The sequence below is a fragment of the Crinia signifera genome, chromosome 1, assembly GCF_055691185.1.
Source record: "Crinia signifera chromosome 1, ASM5569118v1, whole genome shotgun sequence".
NCBI lineage: Eukaryota > Metazoa > Chordata > Amphibia > Anura > Myobatrachidae > Crinia > Crinia signifera.
The window spans coordinates 117,187,210-117,210,434 of record NC_139217.1 but is presented as its reverse complement, the minus strand read 5'-3'; the positions used below and the strand labels follow the sequence as shown (position 1 = coordinate 117,210,434).

The 23,225-nt window shown below is 44.2% G+C and overlaps 1 protein-coding gene across 1 annotated transcript in view; it reads left to right on the top strand.

Annotated features, from left to right (window-relative positions):
- CTSO (cathepsin O) overlaps positions 1–23,225 on the top strand; it is a 31,114-nt gene that overhangs the window by 5,512 nt on the left and 2,377 nt on the right. The window contains exons 3-7 of the mRNA XM_083172270.1: positions 1,084–1,223; positions 2,227–2,394; positions 2,669–2,790; positions 18,899–19,062; positions 20,887–20,979. Coding sequence (XP_083028396.1) covers positions 1,084–1,223; positions 2,227–2,394; positions 2,669–2,790; positions 18,899–19,062; positions 20,887–20,979 — 687 coding nt within the window. The remainder of the gene's footprint in view (positions 1–1,083; positions 1,224–2,226; positions 2,395–2,668; positions 2,791–18,898; positions 19,063–20,886; positions 20,980–23,225) is intronic.

The following is a 23,225-nucleotide window of genomic DNA, read 5'->3' as shown; positions in this document are numbered from 1 at the left end:
GGCAAAAACGCACACAATTCCTATGTGTTTTCACACGAAAAAGTATTCTTTTTTTTTTTTAACAGGACATAAACTTGGATAACACAAGGAATATTGGTGAAACATTGGGAACAATCGTTAAAAACTCCCATTTTTCATTCCTGATGTTTAATCATGCCTAATTGGCTAACCATCCCTGTGAAAGTGGACTCCTAGTGGCCAATTATACTGACAGACCCCATGTGATCTGGTCATGTGGCCTAAGCTCCAAGCATCTGCATGCATCTGATTTGTTAGCCATTTTGATCAAGCAGATCACAATTTTTGGGCACAAACATGTTGAAGTGAAATACTTCTGACATTTTACCATAAATGTTATTTTTCACAATTTAAAGCGCTCAAATTTTGGTAACCCACGGGTCCATTTTCTACTTCACTCTCGGTGTAAATATTTGCTGTTTTTGGAATCTGTAAAATAGACTGCAATACTGTTATACAAAAGTGTAAAAAGCAGCAACTGAGATGCAAGATTTTGCTTACTATAAAATATATTATTATATACAGTGGCATGCAAAAGTATTTGACCCCGTAAAAATTGAAATCAGGTTTTTTTTTAATATACTTTAAAAGCCTAGTGGGTCACAATAATAAATACTGCCTGGAACAAACCGTGTTGGTGTCTTTTTTTTAATTTTTTTTTTTTTTAATTAAGTCAAAGCTTTTGATTTGTTGGGGATTGAATACTTTTTGAAATATCAGTACATTATGTATATACTATAGTTAGTGGGCAAGTAGGATACTGGCTATCTTTAAATATAACACCTTCATTGGCTAACCCTAAAGATTTGCCAAAGAAAAGTATTTTAATTTTCAACCTATCGAAATGACAGAACAACATCTCAGTTTTGCCGGCAATTACACGCCTACACAGAGCAACACTTGTATTGCTCCATCGTATTCCATCTAGTTTGCCGCTGGTGGACACAACACTTGAATTCATCCAATAGAGTCGAGGAGCAATATTCACCTTTTGTTATATATGAATCATTTGTGCATTAAAGGTGAAAAGTATTATTTTTTATTCATAATTGTTTTCGTTTTCAGCTACTTATTTGAAAAGCTACCCTAGTATGAGCCAGGGTTACTCTATACTTAATGAGACTTCTGTGAGAAAAGATCCTTTGCCTTTACGGTTTGATTGGAGAGATAAAAACGTGTTGACTCAAGTGAAAAATCAGTTGGATGTAAGTTACATATGTTTTTGTATTTTGTATCATAGTATCTAATTTTAAAAAATAGAACAAAAAATTAATAATTAACAATGGTGTGGGGTTCCCACGAAGCGGACCGATCTTCACCGGAGGCCTTGGTAAGTATAATTTCCTTCCACTTGGATTCTATTGGATAAGGGGACAGACCAGCGGTGGACCAATAGGTCAGTACAGTATAGTATGTTTGATTGTAGTGTGAATTAAAGTTAAACTTGACTGGTGTCTGTGTTTTATTTAACTATTTGCAATGTTGTAGAACAATGCACAATAGTGCAGCCTGGGCAGGGTTAATTCTGGTAGGGGGGACCCCTTTATTTGGGGGTCCCCAATCCCCCAGGGTCCCTTCCTGGGCTGAACATTTAAGGGGTTAATGCTTTGGCCGGGGAAACTAGTATAGTTTCCCCCAGCTGTGGCACTACCCTGCTAGCTGTTTGGGGGCCCGGTGCTGGTTATCAAAATATGGGGACCCCTACTCGCTTTGTCCCCCGTATTCTGGGAACCAGGACTAGTCCTTGAGCCTGGTGCTGGTTTTGGAAATTACAGGGAACCTCTATTCGGATCTTCAAGCCCAGGGCTCGTTATAGCCATGGTTGGGGGGGAGACCCCATGCTGTTTTTTAAAAAATTGTTTTAAAGTTAGTAAATTTGGAATCACCATTCGCATGAATGGTTATTTGAATTCTGCCTATGGCGTATGCATTCTTATTCGGAAATACGAATACGGCTGGCATACGAATGCCCGTACACTGGCCTTTGTAAATTCCCAAAATGCTAATTTACGCCCATATACGGGTACAATTGGCAATGAATAGGCGTATTCGTAGCCATTTGAGCTTAGTAAATTTTCCCCATGTACTGCATGTCAATATGCATCACAAGTGTCTAGAAAGCAATATGTTTGTCTTTTTTACCTTTTTTTTCTGATTCACAACTTAAGTATTTAAAGTATTTATTTGATATGTTTACTTTTTCTTTAGTGTGGTGCCTGTTGGGCTTTCAGCATAGTTGGGTCAGTAGAGTCAGTTTATGCCATCAATGGACATCCACTTGAGGAGCTCAGTGTACAGCAGGTCATTGACTGTTCCTACCTGGATAGAGGCTGTAATGGTGGCTCCACCTCTAGCGCTCTGAAATGGTTATATCAGGTGATTATCAGTTTCCTTTTTTCCATGCACAATTTATCTTTTCTCATAATTGCTTTCCAATTTTTGTTTTTTAGCATTGTTCATTGCATTAATGTTAACGGCTGTTCTCCTTCTTGTTTGTGTTTTCAGACATAAGTGTACAACCTTTTAACAAACTCAATGAATAAAAAAGGCTTTTACTGTATATTGGTATTGTGTTACATTGGTCTACATACTTGTATCCATGATCCTAATTATAGTATGTATCAAATGTTGTATTGTTTTTGTTTTAAAGTCTCGCACAAAACTGGTGAGGTCTTCCGAGTACCCATATAAAGCAAAAACTGGACTCTGCCACTATTTCCCCAGGACAGAATTTGGGGTTTCTATAAAAGGATATGATGCTTATGACTTCAGGTAAACGTTTTTATTTACAGTACATAAGGAACCTCTTGCAATATAAAGCATCCTGGCTCATTCTATGCTCTGGATACTAAATAATGTAAGAATAATTATCATACATGCATGTTAACTGGATCCACTGCATTTAAAATGTCTGATAAGTGCACATCCGGCCGATTTGCTGCTTCGTAAGGACAAGTCTCCTTCATCGTTCGGTGTGTACAGGTGCTCTTGCAGTCTCGAGCAATGGACTCCAGGTTTAATGTGCTGCAGAACAAACCTAGCAATAATACTAGCGACCTTGCTTATGCTAATAAAAGAAGGACCATGGTCATTACATCCTTCATTATACTCTTTTCAGCATGCACCAATTTTATTGATGCAGTGTGTGCTTAGCTTTAGATTACAGTTAGAGTACCTTCAACTTTCTTTTCCGGGAAAGCAAAGGCATCACAGCGGCACTTCATGACCTTGAGGGCATTGGTTCATGTTGAACTTGAATAGTTCAGCCCACATAAATGGATTTTTCGAATTTGTGTATGTGGCAGATGCACTTTATACGACAAGAGTCCCTTGTTCTGAAACATTACTGTGCAGTGTGAAAAATGTAAATATTTGGTTTATAATACCCCTTTTACACTGCTGCAAAAATATGGGTTTTTCCCTTGTGTACAGATGTAGCCCCTGCCATCCTTGGCCGGGGCTCGCCAGACCCTCCCTGCTGGCAAGCACCGGCGGACAGGGGCTACACTGAACTGGGACGCGGGTGCGTTCCAGTCTCTCGGCGTGGACGCTGCGTGTCCCTGCCCGTCTCCGCTTCAGGGAGACGGGCAGAATTAGGGAGGCAGGCTCCGTTGCCAGGGGTCGCGCGAGCAAAGATGACCTAAGCTCCATATGCACCCGGGTAAGCGGCGGTGTAAAAGGGGTTAACCCGTGTCCCTTTACACAGGATTTCTACCCAGGTCCTGACCAGGGTAGAACACGGGCAGGAGCTGGGTAGCGGGCAGTGTAAACGGGTATGCCGGGTCATTCGACCTGGCTCCCGTTTACAGCAATGGAGGCAAACATAGAGGTCGGGCGGGGGAATCGCACAGCCTCCGCTGCTGTCTGCTGTACTGTGCAGACAGCAGCGGAGGCAGGGAGGAGGAGCATGGATTCCTGTGTGCGGCATCTATTCACCTCGCGGATGGGGGCTAGGAGGGTGTACGGAGGCTGGGGGCAGCCCAGCAGCTTACCTTGTTGCTGGGCTTGCCCCCAATGCACGGTCAAGGGCGCAGTGATTGGCGGCCCCCCGTTTACACTGCGGGTCGGCACCTCAGTGTGAACGGACCAAAATCCTGTATCCAACCTGGCTTGGAACTGTGTTCCAAATTCCGGGTCAGATCTGGGATTTTGGTGTAAAAGGAGTATTAGTAGGTTATAGTTGCATCTTGGAAAATAATAGGGCATGGTTTACTATATTGTGGCCTATTTATTAAATTCATTTTACCCTTAAAACATGCAGTAACATCTTTTTTGTCCCTACAAGACAGAATTAAGTAACATTACTAGTTAACAATGCAATCTGTCAGGGCCAGTGCACTCCACTGAGAACAATGGCCCCGGCAGATTAATATCCAGCATGCTGGATGTTAATATTAATCACCGGGCGATAGCGACATGCGGAGCCACGCATCGCTATGGTCCCTACACATGGAGCGATGTAGGATCTAGTCAGATCGCTTAAAAAGTGCCCCTGAATCGCTCCGTGTGTAGTCCCCATAACACTGTACACATCAATGCCTTTATGATAGTTTCCAGCTTTTCCAATCCTAATAGCATATGTCACATTAGCAGCAAGCAAGGAACATAACATTACATTGCAATGCATCCTAGCAAAAGTTGTGAAGGAGCCCAGCCATGCCGTTCTGGATTACTGCTCTGCTCTCAAAAGAGGGCACTACTCATTCTGAGCCTGATTCAGACCTGTTTGCTAGTCTGTGTATGTCCGTAGCCTAGCGAACAGGTAAACGCCGCCCTCCAAATGATTGTGGCTCGCGTAGATAGGTTGGCACGCAAACGGTTAACATCCGGCCACCTATAAATCTGTCCTTTGTAGGTCCTCAGAATGCCTTTCTAAGTTTCTACTTTTGAAATATGTAGAATTCCAAGAACAACATAGATCTCTTCTTTTCTTGATGTTTTTATAAACTTATCTTATAATTTAGGAATAATAAGGAGCATAGAAATCTTGAGTGTAATGTGCGGTGACCATGTCCTTCTTTCACAGAATTCTATAACAAAGAATTATTCTAATGTTCATACTGGCACATTTATGTTCTCTCACTGTTTAATAACTTTATATTAAGGTTCATTTGTTTCTGATAATAAAGTGGTCCCATGTGTGTCATAGTTGCCTACCTCCTGGCTGCCCTCTCTGAGAGAGGGCAGCCAGTTCACTGAGGCAGAGGTGGGCGGAGCCACTGACAGGACGGGGGGGATGGGGCGGATCACCAGTGTGGGGGCGTGCCCTGGCCGTGCAATGCTGGTATTTCAGACGTTGCACGGCGGGGGGCATGGCTACAGTGATGTGATTCACGTCATTTGCTCCCACGGACTCCATGCGGGAAGCTGCCTGGATTCCGGGAGGATTGCCTACCTTTCTGGGGGGCCGGGAGGTTGACCCAATTTCCGGGTAGGCAACCCTGATGTATGTGTGGGGTAAAGACTGTAAGCTCCCATGGAGCCAGGGAGTAATGTGAATGATTACATTTTCCCGGTACAGCTCTGCATAATCTGATTGGAGAGATATTTATAAATGATGAGGATAATTTACATGTAAGAGATCCTTTATGCTGTTCTGTGTTTCCTAGTTCCAGAGTTCTTAGAGGCGGGTGCTGGACAGGGTCCTTTAAAGTCGGGATCCCGACAGTCATTTACCCAACGTCGGGATCCCGACTGTTAAAACACCGACAGCCGGGTTCCTGGCGGCCACCGGCTATTCTCCCTCGTGGGGGTCCACTACCTCCATAGAGGGAGAATAGAATAGTTGGCGAGCGTAGCGAGCCACCGTGCCCGCAAGGGGCTTTGTTGCGCTCGCCATGCTGTCTGAGTCCGGCCAGTCGGGCTAATGACTGTCGGGATCCCGACTGTCGGAACCATATACCACACCCCTTAGGCTGTTTGAAAGAACTATGCTGCAAGCCAGGTGTTTCAGACCTTACAATTTTTAAGTGTCGTCATTTGTATATCGCACCGGTGATGTGCAGCTCCAGTGGGTGTAGCTGTCTCATAATGGGAGTTTGGCCATGTTAAAATATTGCATAAATTCATCATAAAGGAAAAAACCCGACATGGGCAGTGTCGACAGTCAAAAGGTCGACATGGGGTTTTTCACTGTTTTTTGAGCCGACAGGCGGTATTTCATGCCTTAACATCCACTAGGGCATGGTGGGTGAATAGAATAATGTGCTGTGCGTAGCGAGGCACCGTGCCCGAAGCATAGCGGGATGCGGTGGACTTCAAACTGTGTCACAGTGTCGACATTCGGTTAAAAAAAAGTGAAAAAACCCCATGTCGACCTTTTGACTGTTGACCTTGCCCATGTCGACCTAATGCTTGTGTCAACCTAATGACCCTGGAGACCTTGTCCCATGTCGACCTTGTCCCATGTCGACCTAGTGGTGTCGACCCAAGGCTTGTCAACCTAGTTGTTGTAGACCAAATGATCCACACCCATATACAGTATATTTGGCTTGTGAATGAGAGGAAACCGGAGCACCCGGAGGACTGTTGTATGTAATTATCCCACAACTTCAGTGCGGTCAGGTGCCATCTGTGCTTCTGCGGGTAAAGTAGTATTAGAACCAGAAATTACTACAAAAAAAATGTATATTTAAAAAATAAAGATTGGGGTGGCTTACAACTAACAGGTACAGTATTGGCAGAATTCTCCTGTTCCATTGTCTGGCCAGACAAGGGAATAGGAAGTACATACCCCTATGTCCCTTAAGTGGACCTAAGTACTCACCATCTATCTCATAAAATGACTGCACAAAATTCAGGGACACTTAGGTTTCCTTTTTTCCCCCACAAAGACAAACCTTTTTAAAGAATCCTGCTAGTTAACCAACCAGCATTTAACCAAGAGTTACATCAATTATCTGTTTCAAGTTAAGATATTGATTGCTTTTTTATTGTATTATTTATGAAATTGTGTGTTTTGTAAATTCTATAACACTGGCCAGTGCATATTTTTAGTATAATAAATATTTTCAATATATACATTGTTTCTAGCGCGTTCTATACACTCTTTTTCTACTGTTTTTGTTTCTATGGGAAAGGGCATTTCCCTGTCTAAACGCTTCTAGAACCTTCTGCGTAGAACACTGACATTTACAAAATCTAGTGGTACGTAGATGTGTATATGGACTACACCCTTAATAATTTAATTATTAACTGACATTGTGCTTGGGAGAGTTTAGCGCCAATATCTCTTTGGGCAGTATTCAATGAGAAAGTTCTCCGTGCATGGAGAGCGTTTTATTTCGCTCTCCATGCACTCTCCGTGTTTTAGCGGAGATTCTTCCTGTTCCGGAGCCTCCTGCTCCCACTATTCAATGTATTTAAGACTCGCCGCCACTCGCGGCGAGTCTTAACCCCTGCAGCGGACGAGCGTCCGCGGCAGGGAGCTTTCAGGGAGCCGGGGGACGGAAGCAGCCAGAGAGATTAAAGTCTCCCTGGCTGCTCCAGAGGAATGTGGAGGGGAGGTGGGCTCCCCTGGACCCAGGCAGCACAGGCTGCCCCCCCCTATAGCCAGCGGGGGACCCAGTATTCACTACACCCGATCGTGCATATTAACGATCGGGTGCAGTGATGAATATCTAATGAGCGGCTCGAGCGCTCCGGCCCCCTGCTGGCTGCACTGTGTAAAAAAAAAAATTACAATTTTTTTTTTTTTTTATTAAATATATATTCATGTGCTATAAGCACATGAATAAAAAGAACATGCCCCTTCACAGAAAAAAAACCTGATTTTTTGACACCAAAATTAAAAAAAAAAACCTTTTAGTTTAAAAGTTCACATTCCAGATCTCCATCAAAAGATGGAGAATTTCTACATGGAGAGAGACGGAGAAAATCACTTAGAAAGACGGAGAATATTTCACATTGAATAGGGTTGCTCGCTTTTGGAGAGCAAAATGCTCCGTCCAAGGCGAACAAAGCACAAATTCTCCATAAAACACGGAGAATTTTTCTCATTGAATACTGCCCTTTGTCTTTTCAGTGTTCCATTAGATAACACATTTGTGACACTCTTTTGTGAATACCACAACTACAACAAACACTAGTTTGCAGGAATCTATGATCTGCAAACTCTCTTTGTTCTAGGGAATAGGATTGCCACCTAGCAACAGCTGGTGGGTTATGGTGTAAGCCTCCCGACATACGCTGGAATGGTATAGTGAAATAAAATTTTCACTTACCTTACCACAGCCAGGGGAGTAGGGAGCTTAGCTGCTGATGCATGACATGTGCACAGGCAGTGCACATATACTGCAGGTCATGCAGGTGCACTCTAGTCACATGCACCTGCTGTATATAAGGCTAAGCCCCGCCCCTGAGGTCAGATTTTACAGAAGCTTACAGATGGCAATCCTAAGGTGGAACAAGAGAGAAATACCATTGTATGCAAAGACCATTGTATGCAAAAATAATGTTAACTAGAACATTCATAACGAACATAGATCAGATCTGAGAAACTCTACTGGAAGGAGTAAGAATGAAACTGGGTTGGACTAGGAACCAACAACTGAAATAACTGCCATGCTGTATTGTAGCCAGGCATGTTATAAACTGAGGCCAACTTGTGAGTATAGCAGAGAAGAGGAAATAATTAATTTCTGATCTTTAGGTGACTGCACTTGTTGCTTCTTCTAGGCCTTTGGAGTGCCTTGAATCAAAGGATAAGTTAGGTATATAACCGAACCTTAGAGAGAACAAGCAGCAGACCTAGCAAGGTACTGGGTGGGAAGGGTGGGAGCTGTTGCTAGGTGGCAATCCTATTCCCTAGAACAAAGAGAGTTTGCAGATCATAGATTCCTGCAAACTAGTGTTTGTTCGTCGGGAGGCTTGCCACCTAGCAACAGCTGGTGGGTAGACTACCACACACCTGGTGGTTGCTCTAAGGAACGCAATTCTTTGAGAACCAGAAGGCCTCCAGCAATGTCTAAAGAAAGTCCAAGCGGATGACCAATGTGCAGCTTGCAATACAGGCTGAAATGGTAAGCCTCTAGCAGCCATTGAATTAACTGCGTCACAGTGAAGGGGATGGCCTCTGAAGTGGAGTGTCAGAACTCTGTATGGTGGAAACTATACACTCCCTGGTCATAAAAAGGTCTGTCAGGATGAAAAATATTCTGGCATGTGAGAGAGAAGTTTGTTTGATGTCTCTCCTTACAGGTACTGTGAGGGGTAAGTAAGTGGATTGGCAATCAACTATACAAAGATCTATATCTGACTGGTCTCTGACCAGATCACATTCCACCAGAGGTGTGTGCATGGAACTTGTTTTTGTGTGTCCCCGTAGAATAATAAGGAAACCCATTGGCGTAGGGGTCACCCAGGTTCAGATATGTGGTTTGACGAAAACTCAGCCCCTCTGGCTGCAAAGGCAGGGGCTAACAGTGAAGCTAACTTCTTTGAAAGGCCAAAGATATCTGCAGATGGTGGTATAGTGGCCAAGAAGTACAAAAAGGGATTAATGTCCCACCAGGTAGAATGCCATAGCATGGTGGTCTAGCTAGAAAGAATCCTTTAAGTATTCTTATTCTCTGAGGCCTGGGATAAGGAGAGCTAGAGTCAAGCCATATGAGCATATCTTGGCATAAGCCTGCTAGGCTCGGAAAAGGGGGCCTGAAGAAGGAAGGTTAGAGGACTGTAAGGCTAGAAATTCAATTATGGATTGATATCTGGATCTTATTCTAGGCCTAAAACAGGCAAGGCGTGGAAAAGGCCGAGAGGTTGGGAATGGTCTGCAACCTAGTAATGTTACAATCCACATACAATGTGGAAGATGTTTCAGTAGGTCTGTGCTGCCCTGGAAGCAGTCTGTAGATGAACCTAGAGGAAGCCCGGAACCTTGTGAAAAAGGTTGATAAAGGGAACAAAACTCTGGAGGGCCAGACAGAGTATGCCAGAAATATTTGGGTATTTTGGACACGTCTGTTTTGATTTTGTGGATGACCCACAACCGCAGAGCCAGAGGGAATGTCAGCCCGCGAAAAAAAGGACATAGCATCCATGTGGAGAGTCCCTTGAGTCCGAATTTTGGATATGAATGTCAGAACTTGTACGTTTGATGGTGTTGCAAACGTATCCACTTGTGGGTGACCCAAGGTCTTTGCAATTCTGAGAAAGATCTCTGGTGTGTTATGGCAGCAGTGGGATCTAAATCTACACCTCCGAAGGAACTGGAGAGTCGCTCAATCCACAGTATGACTGGTTATGTATAAGGAAATGGCTATCTTGTTTAACTCTTCTTGTATGCATGTAGCAAACAGGAGAATGGACCGCTGTACTGCCCACTTCCAGGCATTTATTGCCTGCTGACAGAGAATGCAAGATCAAGTGCCTCTTATTCTTTTGAGGTAGATAAACAGTGGTTTTGTTGTCCAGACAGAGCTGAACTGAATTATCCCGTGGGTCTGAGGGAAATACAGAGGATATAGCCAATCTGGCAGCTCTTAGCTCTAAGAGATTGATATGAGCTTTAGAATCTCAAGCGGTCCACTTCCCTCCTACTGTATTGCACTGGGTGAATGCCCCCCAGCCCATGAGGGATGCATCTGATGTGATGACTATGTCTGGAGTAGGAGGTAGGGGATATCTGGAATAGGAAATGTTTTCCAACTGTGAATCTCCCTGTGGACTATGGGAGATAGTATCATTTTGTCTGTCCTAATCCTGTCAAATAAGGGATGATAGGAGGTTCTGGAATTGTCTGCATATGAGAGGTACGTGGCGAAAACCCAGGATCTGAGGCTCTCATTTTCCTTATCAGCCTAGCCAAGTCTCTCAGGGAAAACTGAGCACCTGAGAAACATAGACTTGTATGGCGTTCCACTTGTCTGAGGGAACCGCTATTGATAAAGAAGAGGAATCTATCAAAGACCCCAGAAAGACAACAGATTGGGAAGGTATTAATACAAATTTCTCAAGGTTCTTATGAAAACCTAGATGCCAGAGGAGTGACAGGATAAGATACCTGGGAGAAAAGGGGGACAATTGTTCTGCATGCACTACCAGAAGATTACCTAGGTAGATAATAACAGTGAACCCTTTACTGTCTGAGGTGTGTAATTGCTGCCTTTATGATGCATATGAGTATGTAAGGGGCATTGGACAGTCCGAAATCCATTACAGTCCAGTTGCATGGAACGTCTCTCCACAGGGAACTTAGCAGCCTCCTATGATTTGGATGTTCCAGTATCATGTTAAATGCCTCCTTCGGGTCTGTTTAGCTACAAAGGTCAGCTTGTGCCAGCCTAAAGGGTATATCTGCTAAACCCTCCATATGGAAAGACCAAGGTTTCATATATATTCAGTACTGGCCTATATGAACGGTGCTGTTTGCTTGCAGGGAAATGGTAGCTGACCCAACCTATTTGCAATTGTCTGCCGACTCGATCTAGCCCTGTTAAAGGGCCAGGGACATTATTCATCCAGCATCCAGAACTAGTGTTCCCTGGATGGGAGCATATCTGGTTAGGAAAAGGAACAAGGGTAATATGCCCCCTCCCCCACCTGTCCATGGTAGTCTGCCTACAGGAGGCCAATGCTCTAGTCTAGAAAGACAGGGAGGAATCCTCTGTCTTTATTAGGATGATATTCACTTCACCTCTCGTGACCTGTGTCTGGGAGAAGCCTCCTCTGCGCACTCTGTGGCTGTCACATTGCTCTAGGTTCAAACTGCTGGCTCTAACAGAATGACCCTCCTAGCAAACAGGCCCCTTGAAGGGCTGGGGACTTTAGCAGAACTTAACCTTGTGTATGAAGTCAGGACTGAAAGATCAGAATTAGGTTTGGGACATCCACTGATGCAGGAGCTACATTACTGAGATCTGCACTTGCTTGCTTGCAGTTCTGCAGGCATTTGAAATAGAATTAAAGGCCTGGCCAATCATCAGGGTAGCTCTATTAACAGCTTTCAATAGGGCCATTTGGAAGCAGGGAATCTAGGGAGTTCCCTGGAACCCTTCTTACTCTGCCTTATCCATTAATAATACTGGCCCACAGTGTCGGTTACTTTGAACTTTATTTATTTTTATTTATTTATTTTTTGCAGCACTTTTTCCCCCACTAGTGCTGAGAAAGCAGAGTCAATCTCTAGGGTAAAAAGGGCAGGGATTTCAGGAATGCCCAGGTGTTACAGAGAACAATCTGTCCTCCTTAATGAGGGGCTGCAAAAGCCAGCTGGGTGAATTACTACACCTCAAGCACTTGTTCAGGGCAGAGTGTGCTGTGTATAGCATAAATGGGGCATTTCACTTGCCAATGCCACTCAGGTCATTTGCAAATCACTATATTCACCCCTGTGAGAGGATTCACTGGATCTTGTTACATCCTCCAACTCCCAAGCCACTCCCTGTGAGTTAGCTGGGGACTGTGTACTGTGGTGACTAGTCCCTTTTCTGAGCACTAGTCCCTGTTATGAGCTTGTTGTTGAGCATACTGCCAGTGACAGGCAGAAAAATGTGCCGGCCATGGGCAAGAGAGGGTGGTCTGTTACAGACCTCTCAGGTATTCCTACTGCAGGCAATACCTGGTAAAGAGATGTTATTGCCTGAACAGGCATCTCTTGAAGAAACATGAACTGTTTGTTTGTTTCTTTTTGTGCCTTTCCACAACACTGTGAGAATAGGCAGTGGGAGGAGGAGACTCTGCCTGACTGGGCTCTCCTTTCACAGACCTCTCAGGTATTCCTACTGCAGGCAATACCTGGTAAAGAGATGTTATTGCCTGAACAGGCATCTCTTGAAGAAACATTTCTTTCTGTGCCTTTCCACAACACTGTGAGAATAGGCAGGGGGAGGAGGAGACTCTGCCTGACTGGGCTCTCCTTTCTCCACAGAAATTTCCCTGCTGTCTTCCGACCTGACAGGGTTAAATAACTTTCTCCTCTTAAATAATACCTCATTCTGTGAGGAAGAGGAGGTATAAGCAGCCACAGCCATGTAATGTTTGGAGGGCCGTATGTTTTGCTGAAGGATGGGGATTTTATTAGTCTGTCTGTAGCAGACACAGACACAGCTTCCTCCTTCCTTCAGCGCTGAGGTAAAATCTGACCTCAGGGGCGGGGCTTAGCCTTATATACAGCAGGTGCATGTGACTAGAGTGCACCTGCATGACCTGCAGTATATGTGCACTGCCTGTGCACATGTCATGCATCAGCAGCTAAGCTCCCTACTCCCCTGGCTGTGGTAAGGTAAGTGAAAATTTTATTTCACTATACCATTCCAGCGTATGTCGGGAGGCTTACACCATAACCCACCAGCTGTTGCTAGGTGGCAAGCCTCCCGACGAACAAAGGTGACATGCCCGCTGTCTGGCTATTTCAGTTATCCTACTGACCCAATTTTATATAGCCCAACATTGTAACAAAAACAACACTTGCACTTTATGCATAGTTCAATAGGTCATATATCCTGTCCTTCAAAGAATTCTGTTTGCTTTGAAAGTTGCCTGAATGAATAAACATACAACCAACTTATTTATCTGAGATCCCATTGATTACAGAGATTGACTTTGGTCCTTTTTTTGTGCTATTTAAAAATAAACAATTTGTGCAGTGATACTAGATGTGACCGATCTGTATTTCCAAACGGACTGTCTCTGGTCATGAACTCATCAACACCTCCTAAATAGCTGAAAGGGTATGCTTGGCAATTATGGTCTTGGGAAAACATTTCCCCTACCTGGTTGTGAGGAGAGCAGTATATCAGCACCAGGGCCGGCGCTACCCACTCAGCAGCTCCTGCGCTGCAGGTAGGCGCCGGGCTTAAGAGGCGCACTCCGTACACTGCCACTCTGCTGCTGTTGGTTGCCGGCTGATCCTGTAGCCAGAGAGCTTCAGGGAGGAGGAAGCGGGACTGCGGTGCGCTGCGGAGGTCAGGAGGAATCGGGACATGTCAGAAGGAACTAAGCGGGGCTGTGGAGAAATTGTGCCTGCGGACTGTTCACAGGGGTGTCGGAATGGGTGTTTTAACTTCTGCAGCCTGTCATACTGTATGACACTGCAGGCAGCAGCAGCGCTGGTAGCACTATCTCCTGTGAGTGTGTGAGGAGTCTCCCCCTTCCCTCTCCTCCGCGCTGCCCTGTCTGTCATGCAACCAGCTAGATATATTAAAGACAGGCAGCAGCGTCTCCGTCCCCTGGTCCCTCCTCCTCCCTCCCATCAGTGTAAACAACAGAGAATGCCACCTGACCTCTCCAGCTCCTGAACAGGAAGTCACATGGTCAGGTGTGCAATGGAGGAGCCCAGCAAGGCCAGCAGTCTCAGAGCAACAGCTACAGCACAGGAGCACACCACAGACTCGGCTCAGGCAAGTCATGCTGAAGATGGAGGGGGGTGCCAGTAATGTTTGCTGGGAGGGAGTGTGTGTGTGTCTCATTAATGTTTTGCTGGGGGTGACAGCAATGGTTACAGGGGGGTGTCAGTAATGTTTGATGGGAGGGGGGTTGTCAGTAGATGATGTTTGCTGAGAGGGGGTTGTCATTAATGTTTTGCTAGGGGTGTCAGTAATTTTTGCTGGGAGGGGGGGTGTCAGTAATGTTTGCTGGGAGGGGGGGTGTCAGTAATGTTTACTGGTTGTCTGTGTTTTGCTGTGTGTGTGTTTAAATATGGGTCACTAAGCGTTGTGAACATGGGACACTACTTGCTGTGTAATATTAATATGGGTCACTGTGTAATATTAATATGGGTCACTATGTGCTGTGTAATGTGACTATGGGTCATTACGCGCCGTGTCATGTGAATATGGGTCACTATGCGCTGTGTCATGTGACTGTGGGCCACTATGCGCTGTGTAATGTGAGTATGGGTAACTACGCACTGTATAATGTGGCTTTGGGTCACTATGGGCTATGCTATGTGATTGGGACACTATACGCTGTGTCATGTGACTGAGGGACACTGCGCTGTGTAATGCGAGTATGGGTAACTACGCACTGTGTAATGTGACTTTGGGTCACTACTGGCTATGTCATGTGATTGGGACACTATACGCTGTGTCATGTGACTGTGGGACACTATGCGCTGTATAATGCGAGTATGGGTAACTATGTACTGCGTAATGTGACTGGGTCACTACGGGCTATGTCATGTGATTGGGACACTATGTGTTGTGTCATGTGACTGTGGGACACTATGAGCTGTGTAATGCGAGTATGGGTAACTATGCACTGCGTAATGTGAATATAGATCAATACATGCTTTGTGATATGACTGGGCCACTACGTGTTATGTAATGTGAATATTGGGCAGTATGGATGGTGTAATGGTTAGCATTACTGCCTCACAGCACTGAGGTCATGGGTTCTATCCCCACCATGTGTTATATACTGTATATACGGGGCAGTACGGATGGTGTAATGGTTACATTACTGCCTCACAGCGCTGAGGTCATGGGTTCCATTCCCACCATGGCCCTAACTGTGCGGAGTTTGTATATTCTCCCTGTACTTGCGTGGGTTTCCACCGGGTACTCCGGTTTCCTCCCACAATCCAATAATATACTGGTAGGTTAATTGGCTCCTAACAAATTAACCCTAGAATGTCTGTGTGTACATGTGGTAGGGATTGGGAATATAGATTATAAGCTCCGCTGGGGCAGGGACTGATGTGACTTTTCAAATATTCTCTGTAAAGGAATTTTCCAGGAGGAGTGAACCAGAATAAGGCCCTTACTGCAGGGTATAGAGGGATGTAGTGTAGTAATGTAGTGCAGTGTATAAGGGGACTGTAGTGCAGTGGCATAGTATGTAATGTAATACAGCATATAATGGGGATGTAGTGCAGTGAGGCTGTATATTAGGGAACGTGCTGCTGTGGAGAGAGCATGTTAGTGAGACATTTGGCGAGCATGTGGGGAAATGCTGGGCACTCATTGCAATAACTTACTAACAGTCTTGTCTTCTTTAGTGGGGGTGGTGGGAACGCTGGTTGGTGAGGGTCCAAAGCATATGTTTGCACCTGAGCTTACTACTCGCTAGTTCCACCGCTGACACATCAGGAGCTGCGGCACCTCCATGGGACATTGGGCAGTCTAGTCCTGAATAACAAGTTCACCCCTATCCCTCATGAGCACACCCATCTCCTACAGTGATGCTGAGGTCGGGGGAGGTGATTGTGTCGCAGATACACTGCTTTAACGTGGATCACCGTCATAGCAGCGTCCCGTGTACATGCTCAGGTGGGAAGCATTGGCGGCTGTATGTGTGCGGTAATACCGCACCTGAGCATGCGGGGAGCCAGCGGCCTTATGACTGCCGCTGCACACATATATACTGTACGCTGTTGTTGTTACACTGAGGCACGCAGCCGGCAGCACCTGTATGCTGTATGTGAGGCACAGGTGGTGTCATTGTGCTCCTGCTAGCCTCTTGTCTTGCATGTTGTAGTACTGTGGCACATCCAGGTCAGTGCGTACCGCATACACTAATATCTCATAGATCTGTGTGTGTCCACTGTCTGTTTTGATCCGATGTGTGTTCATCAGTAATATTATACATACTGATGGGGGTTACTGTGCCAACCAAACACTGTTTGTAGCAGCTGATAGGTTGATATTTTATCTCTCCAAGATTTGACACCTTTCCCCCTAAGTATGTGGGGGTCTTGTTTTGCAGTATATCATAGGCCAGGAATTGTGGGTGTTCTGATGTAGATGGGTTACAAGCCTAATGCTGCTGGGTACACACTGAAGCGATTTCCACGGCTGTCGATATAGCGCAGTGCCGCAGGAGAACAATATAGTGCGTACACACCCACCAATATCGGTCAGTGACATCACCTGCCCTCTGCCGGAACCATGCTGCCTCTACCTCAGCAGCTATTGCATAGGCAAGCGCTGTCTCTTAGTAAAGTATGGGAGGGCGCAAATTTTTAGTTTGCAGGGGGGCGCCGAACACCCTAGCACCGGCCCTGATCAGCACTGTACAAAAGGTTATGCCTGCAGCAGACGTATACTGGCATCATTTAGATTTTTAACATTACCGGAGTTAAATCCAATTGGATTTAAAGTGCATTCTTCATTGGTTCCTTGTTTTGATGTCTTATATAACAATTACTTGTTCCTATGTCACTTAGAAGGCCTACACAGAGGGAGATGATCATTCTGAGTGATGTTAGAGCGATCAGACAGCTCAGCACACAGCGCTGCACGGCCATGTGCCGCTGAGCGATCTGTCAGGATCAGTGTTCTCTGTGAGCGATGTAGGGGCATGTAGGGGCATAATGCTCACTTCCACTCCACTCGTAAGTACTGCAGATATTTCAAAGGTTGGGAACCACTGCACTATACAGTAAGACTAACATTGGCTGAGCTTGGAAAATCATGTTGTAAATGCTGTGTACTGTACAAACACTGTTTTGGGATCGACCACACCATTGACATATTCTTTGCTACTTGTTTGCTATTCTGCTATTTTGCTGTTAAATTTTGTTTCTAGTTTTGTGTACATTATGGGAGAAATTTACTAAGAATACAAATACGATTTTTCGTATTCGTATTCTTAATATGAATGAATACGGCTGTTTTAGCCGTATGCAAATTCGTGTTCCGGAGGGGAATTTACAAAGCAGTCAAATACAACTGCTTTGTAATCCCCAATGGCGTATCCATTTGTATTAGCGGCCGTGTATATGGCTGCTAATATAAATTTGTATAGGCAGTCTGCACGTATCAGTCAGATCCGTGCAGGCTGCAGTGTGTAAAAAAAAAAAATATAGAAAAAGAAATAAATAAAACTGCCTGGGGTCCCCCCCCCACGGGCATAGTTGGACCAGGCTGAAAGAGCCGGGGCTGGTTCTATAAAAAAAAAGGTAAGTATCAGTATGTATGTGTTTATGTATGTATTAAACTTTTATTTTTCATCGGTGTCAGTGTGGTTATTTAACTATTTCCTTTACTGTGGAACTACAAGCGCCAGTGGGCCCTTTAATGCCCCGCATGCTGGATACAAGTCCCAGCATGCGGGAAGACTTGCTGGGACTCCTAGTTCCACAGTATAAGACAATAGTTTTTAATACTATTATTTACACCATTTTATCAGCTCGATGCCCAGGGGCATCGAGGACAGCACCAGGCTTCAGCCTGGCGGGGAGGGACCCCTTTATTGGGGGGTCCCCACTCCGCCAGAACCCCCTGGCCAGGCTGGCCGGTCAGATGGCTGAGTGCTTTGGCCGGGGGGACTTGTATAAAAAGTCCCTCCCCGGCTGTGGCATTACCCTGCTGGCTGGTTGGGCCTGAGGCTGGTTCTTAAAATACGGGGGACCCCTAGTCATTTTGTCCCCCGTGTTTTGGGAACCAGCCCTGGAGCCTGGGACTGGTTTAAAAAAATACAGCGAAGCCCTATTTGCCCGGTTTCCTGATTTTTTTAGAACCAGCCCCCGCTCTTTCAGCCTGGTGCTGGCTATGTCCGGGGGGGGGGGGTTGGGGGAGGAGGAGGGACCCCCAATTCGTTTTTTTTCTTTTTGACTGATCCATGCAGGCTGAAGCCAAATACTCCTGGAAAATGAAGCGTATTTTCCAGGCGTATTTGGCCGCTTATTACCGGCCCTGTTGAAAATACGGCCGGTTAGTAAATTAGCAATCGGCATTCATATGAATGGTGATTCCTGTTGTATTCTTTCAATGTTTTATTCATTCGTGTTTGTAAATACAAATACGAATGTCCCATCAATACGAATACAGCTATTTTTTATGAATTTGGCTTGGTAAATTTCCCCATATGGGTGGTATTCAATCCTGGGTCCCAACTGTTGGTACATAAGGTGTTAATAGATGGCATGAAAGGTGTTTTTTATTATTATTTTCATGTTAGATTATATTTTGAAATATAATCATTCATTCTTTTTTTGCAGTCGTGTTGAGGAGGACATGATGAACTTGCTGATAAGTGTTGGCCCGTTAGCCGTCATAGTTGATGCAATAAGTTGGCAAGATTACCTTGGAGGAATTATTCAGCATCACTGTTCCAGTGGGCATTCAAATCATGCTGTCCTCGTAGTTGGCTTTGATAAAACAGGTAACATGACTTTTGCGTTAATCATTTATTGACAAACGTTTGTAGAACCATAACCTTTCCAAAAGAGAATCTATCACAGAGTCCTGCGAGGATTCATTAAAAACACTTTTATAGTCATTCTTCGTCTCGTGCAGGTCACACCTTCACTAGCTTTGTGGTGGTAGAGCTAGATCAACCTGTAGCCAATTACACTCTCAAAATACAAGTAGCACCTAGAGATACACCTAGGATTATTGTCATCCGGGGCAAGGCAATGTGTGTGTGTGTATATATATATATATTCCCTTTAGAAAAGTGGGGTCCCGTAAAGGGGGCTGCAGGCTTAAATGCATTAAACAATTCATGAACCAAATCTCCACTATTTATTATCAGTTAATTTAGTGTGTGCAGAGCCCCTGCAATGTCTGTTTAAACAATGTGGTCACAAGCCGTAGGGCACCCCAAAACTAGGAAAGGATGAGTGCCGATGTTAAGTGTATGTATATATATATATATATATATATATATATATATATATATATATATATATATATATATATATATATATATATACATACAGGGCTATTTTTCAGCAGGCTCCAGCAGGAACTGAGGCCCTTATTCTAGTTCACTCTTTCTGACAAAATATTTCTTAGATGGACAAAACCATGTGCACTGCAGGTGAGGCAGGTGTAAAACCCCACCCAAATCTAATTATCTCTGCACAAGTAACACCTGCCCCACCTGCAGTGCACATGGTTTTGTCCATCTAAGAAATATTTTGTCAGAAAGAGTGAACTAGTATAAGGGCCTCAGTTCCTGCTGGAGCCTGCTGAAAAATAGCCCTGTATACATATATGTAATATGTGTATGGATGCCCTGACGAAAATGTGAACAACAATTAAACGTTGGCGTCTAATTCCATTTCTGTGTGTTTATTTACTGAGTGCCGCCGTATGCTGTATATGTGTGTGTGTGTGTGTGTGTATGTATATATGTGTATACATACACACACAAATGAATAAGCAGCCACTTATTGGCTAAAACCTCATCATTTGTATGGGCTTTTTTTGTGTGTGTGTGTGCCTACTGCCTGGCCGTTTCTATCTTAATTTAACCTTATAAGTGATCAAAATGGAATGAAGGGTTCTCAGGGCCTAGTGTTGTATAACAAGATTGACTAGCGGTGTTTGCAGCTAACAGTGTGCAGAGCTAAAACACTACATAGCGAACACTTTAATTCCCAGATAGTCATTTTACTGAAATCTTAGTTATTGAGGCAGGGCTGGATAATAGGGGTGGTCTCCATATTGTTGCCCAGCCTGCCAGCTCCCTGCAGTGTTGCAGTGTATTGCACTACATCGGCTGCTGGGAGTCCATTCCTGGGAGCGTCACAAATGTTTGAAACCCGGAAAAACTAAGAACTAAAATGTCTTCCCTGCTGGAAAGTGCACTACAGACAAACTATGTGTGACATATGCTGATGCTTAACATACGGTTCCTTCCTGGATCAGGTCTACGCAAACAGATAGACAGTGCACATGCCCACACCTTTGCACTTATTTGTCGAAAGGGGGGTGGGGTGTTGTCTGTTTTATTATGGCGGCAGGGTCAGGTCAGTTGTCAATTTTATTGATTGGGGCACACAAATTCGTTGCCTCGGGTCCACTTATTGCCCACCCCTGATCGAGTGGCTGCCGGCGCACACACTTGACTCTCCCCCCCCCCCCCCCCCCCCATAAAATGGAGCAGTAGCCTTTTATTATAATAATATAATAGGATATCCTTATGTTTTCGTCTGTCAATTTGTGAGTTTTATACTGGTTTAATTTCTTGTTCCCTCAGGTAATATTCCTTACTGGATAGTGAAGAACTCATGGGGTACATCTTGGGGTATAGATGGATATGTACATATCAAAATTGGGGGAAATTTATGTGGTAAGTTTTTATTTTTATTTTAATTAATGAATAGCTTTAAATGCTTTGATCCAAATAGTTTAATATTGTTTCCTATTTGGTTTATTATGCAGTGTTTTATGATTACAATGTGTTTTTAATTTAATTTTTAAGCACGATTAATCGCATGAAACATTTGCAATTAACTGCGATTAATCTGATTGTTAGGCACATAAGTGCCACTTGCTTACAATCTAGTTGCCAGGGGGGATTACATGCTCGTTGCTGGGGGGAAAAGAAGAAGACTGCCTCATTTCTTACAGAGCTGTCTGACAAAAAAGCTGCTGCTATAAACAGGATATAAAAATATATATGTACGAAAACACCATGCGCTGCTAAGTGGACTGGTTAATAAAGAGAACCTTTGGACAAAATGAGCACTGGACGCACCACTGAATATAGAAATATTTATATATGTAAAAAAGACTAATGCCGTCCATACACGTCCCGATGCGGGCGTGCGTTCTGTGCTTAACTAGCACGCATTGCATTGCATGCGTTGTGCATGCGATGCGATGGAAACTAAGTACAAAAAGTATGTGCAGCACTTACTTTTTGTACTGTGCGATGAGGTGCCGCGGGAGCGCGCACCTCAAAGCACGCATCGCACAGCCCGCATTGGGACGTGTATGGCCACCTTAATACACTTAAGACAATTGTAGATACTACATCAAATATGACTTAATATGAAAATAAAAATAATAACAATAAAAATACAGATAAAGATAAAAATCTATATGGCCATAGAGGTCACGCTTGCAAAGGAGCTCCAAGTGTCCAATTAATATGAATATTGCTATAAACAGGATGGTCACTCCGTATAACTAACTTAAGAAAGAAAAAAGTAATCGAAGCAGCGCTGAAGTTTTAAGAGATTGGATATACTTTACAATTTATTTCTATAAAATAGACTACACATGATATACATAAATGAAAAGCAATTAATGTGGGACTTATGTAACTGTGATAAGACAATACACCCTTAGTCGTGTATAACAGTGGAAAGTCCGTTCTGATGAATGCCCCTGCAAAAAGTTCACCTTATGCGGGTAGGTTGCACAGTATTTATACCAGTATATTTACCATCCTTCGTGATGTCGAGTGGCAGTCCTGTCCCAATATTTTCTCACTTTAGCTGATGGTTTGGAAGTCCCAGTTGGAATTGGGATAGTATGGTGTATATTACTGAAGCCAAGGTTCGCTTTGAGAAGAAGGAAGGTGGACTGCTTGAAGTGGGTTCTCCCAGCAATGGTGGATGGTGGCAATGGATAAAGTTCAATTTCTTGAATAGTTGTAATTCCTTGGGGCTTATCCGGACTCTCTAATAGATGTAAAGACAGGGTGGTTGTCTGCAGCAAAGCCCTTACACATTTCACTACATCAGTAGCTTTCTCAAGGATGGAGAGCTGCTTAACTCTATGGGGTTTATATACCCATAGTGATTACTACATGTCAGGCACATGGTAAACAATTAGGTAATCCAATCAACTCCGAAAACAAATTCATATGCAAATGAAAAGAGAGGCAGACCGTTATCCGCTTATAACTCATAGGAACGGACTTTCCACTGTTATACACGACTAAGGGTGTAGTGTCTTATCACAATTACATAATACCCATGTTTATTGCTTTTAATTTATGTATATCATGTGTAGTCTATTTTATAAAAATAAAGTTTAAAGGATATCCAATCTTTTAAAACTACAGAGCTGCTTTGATTAGTTTTTTTTTCTTCATTGCCAGGGGATTACATGCTTGTTGCCAAGGGGGATTGCATGCTCATTGTCCAGGGGTTCCATGCTTGTTGCCGGGGGGATTACATGCTTGGTGCCAAGGTGGATTACATGCTTATTTGTTTAGGGGGTTCAATGCTCGTTGCCAGGGGTTCCATGCTCATTGGCAGGGGGAATACGTGCTTGCTGCCATAGGGGGTTAAGGCTCGTTGCCCAGGGGGACATAAATCTTTTCATTGCGGGGAGATCGGCTCTGCAGAGGCGCAGAATCTCTGACAGCATTAGAGACCCAGAACCTCTCAAAAGATGGTCACAGCAGCAAAGGAGACAGCCGTTAGAGGTGCAGGAGTACTTCTATCATTCTTCTCTGTGGCGGCGGCCATTTTTGGAGGGGTGCAGGTCTCTGTAATGCTGTCAGAGAATCTGCGTCTCCATGACGCTGCTCCCCCCCTGCCACTCCCTGTGCCTGTTAACGGCATTAAAAATTGTAATCGC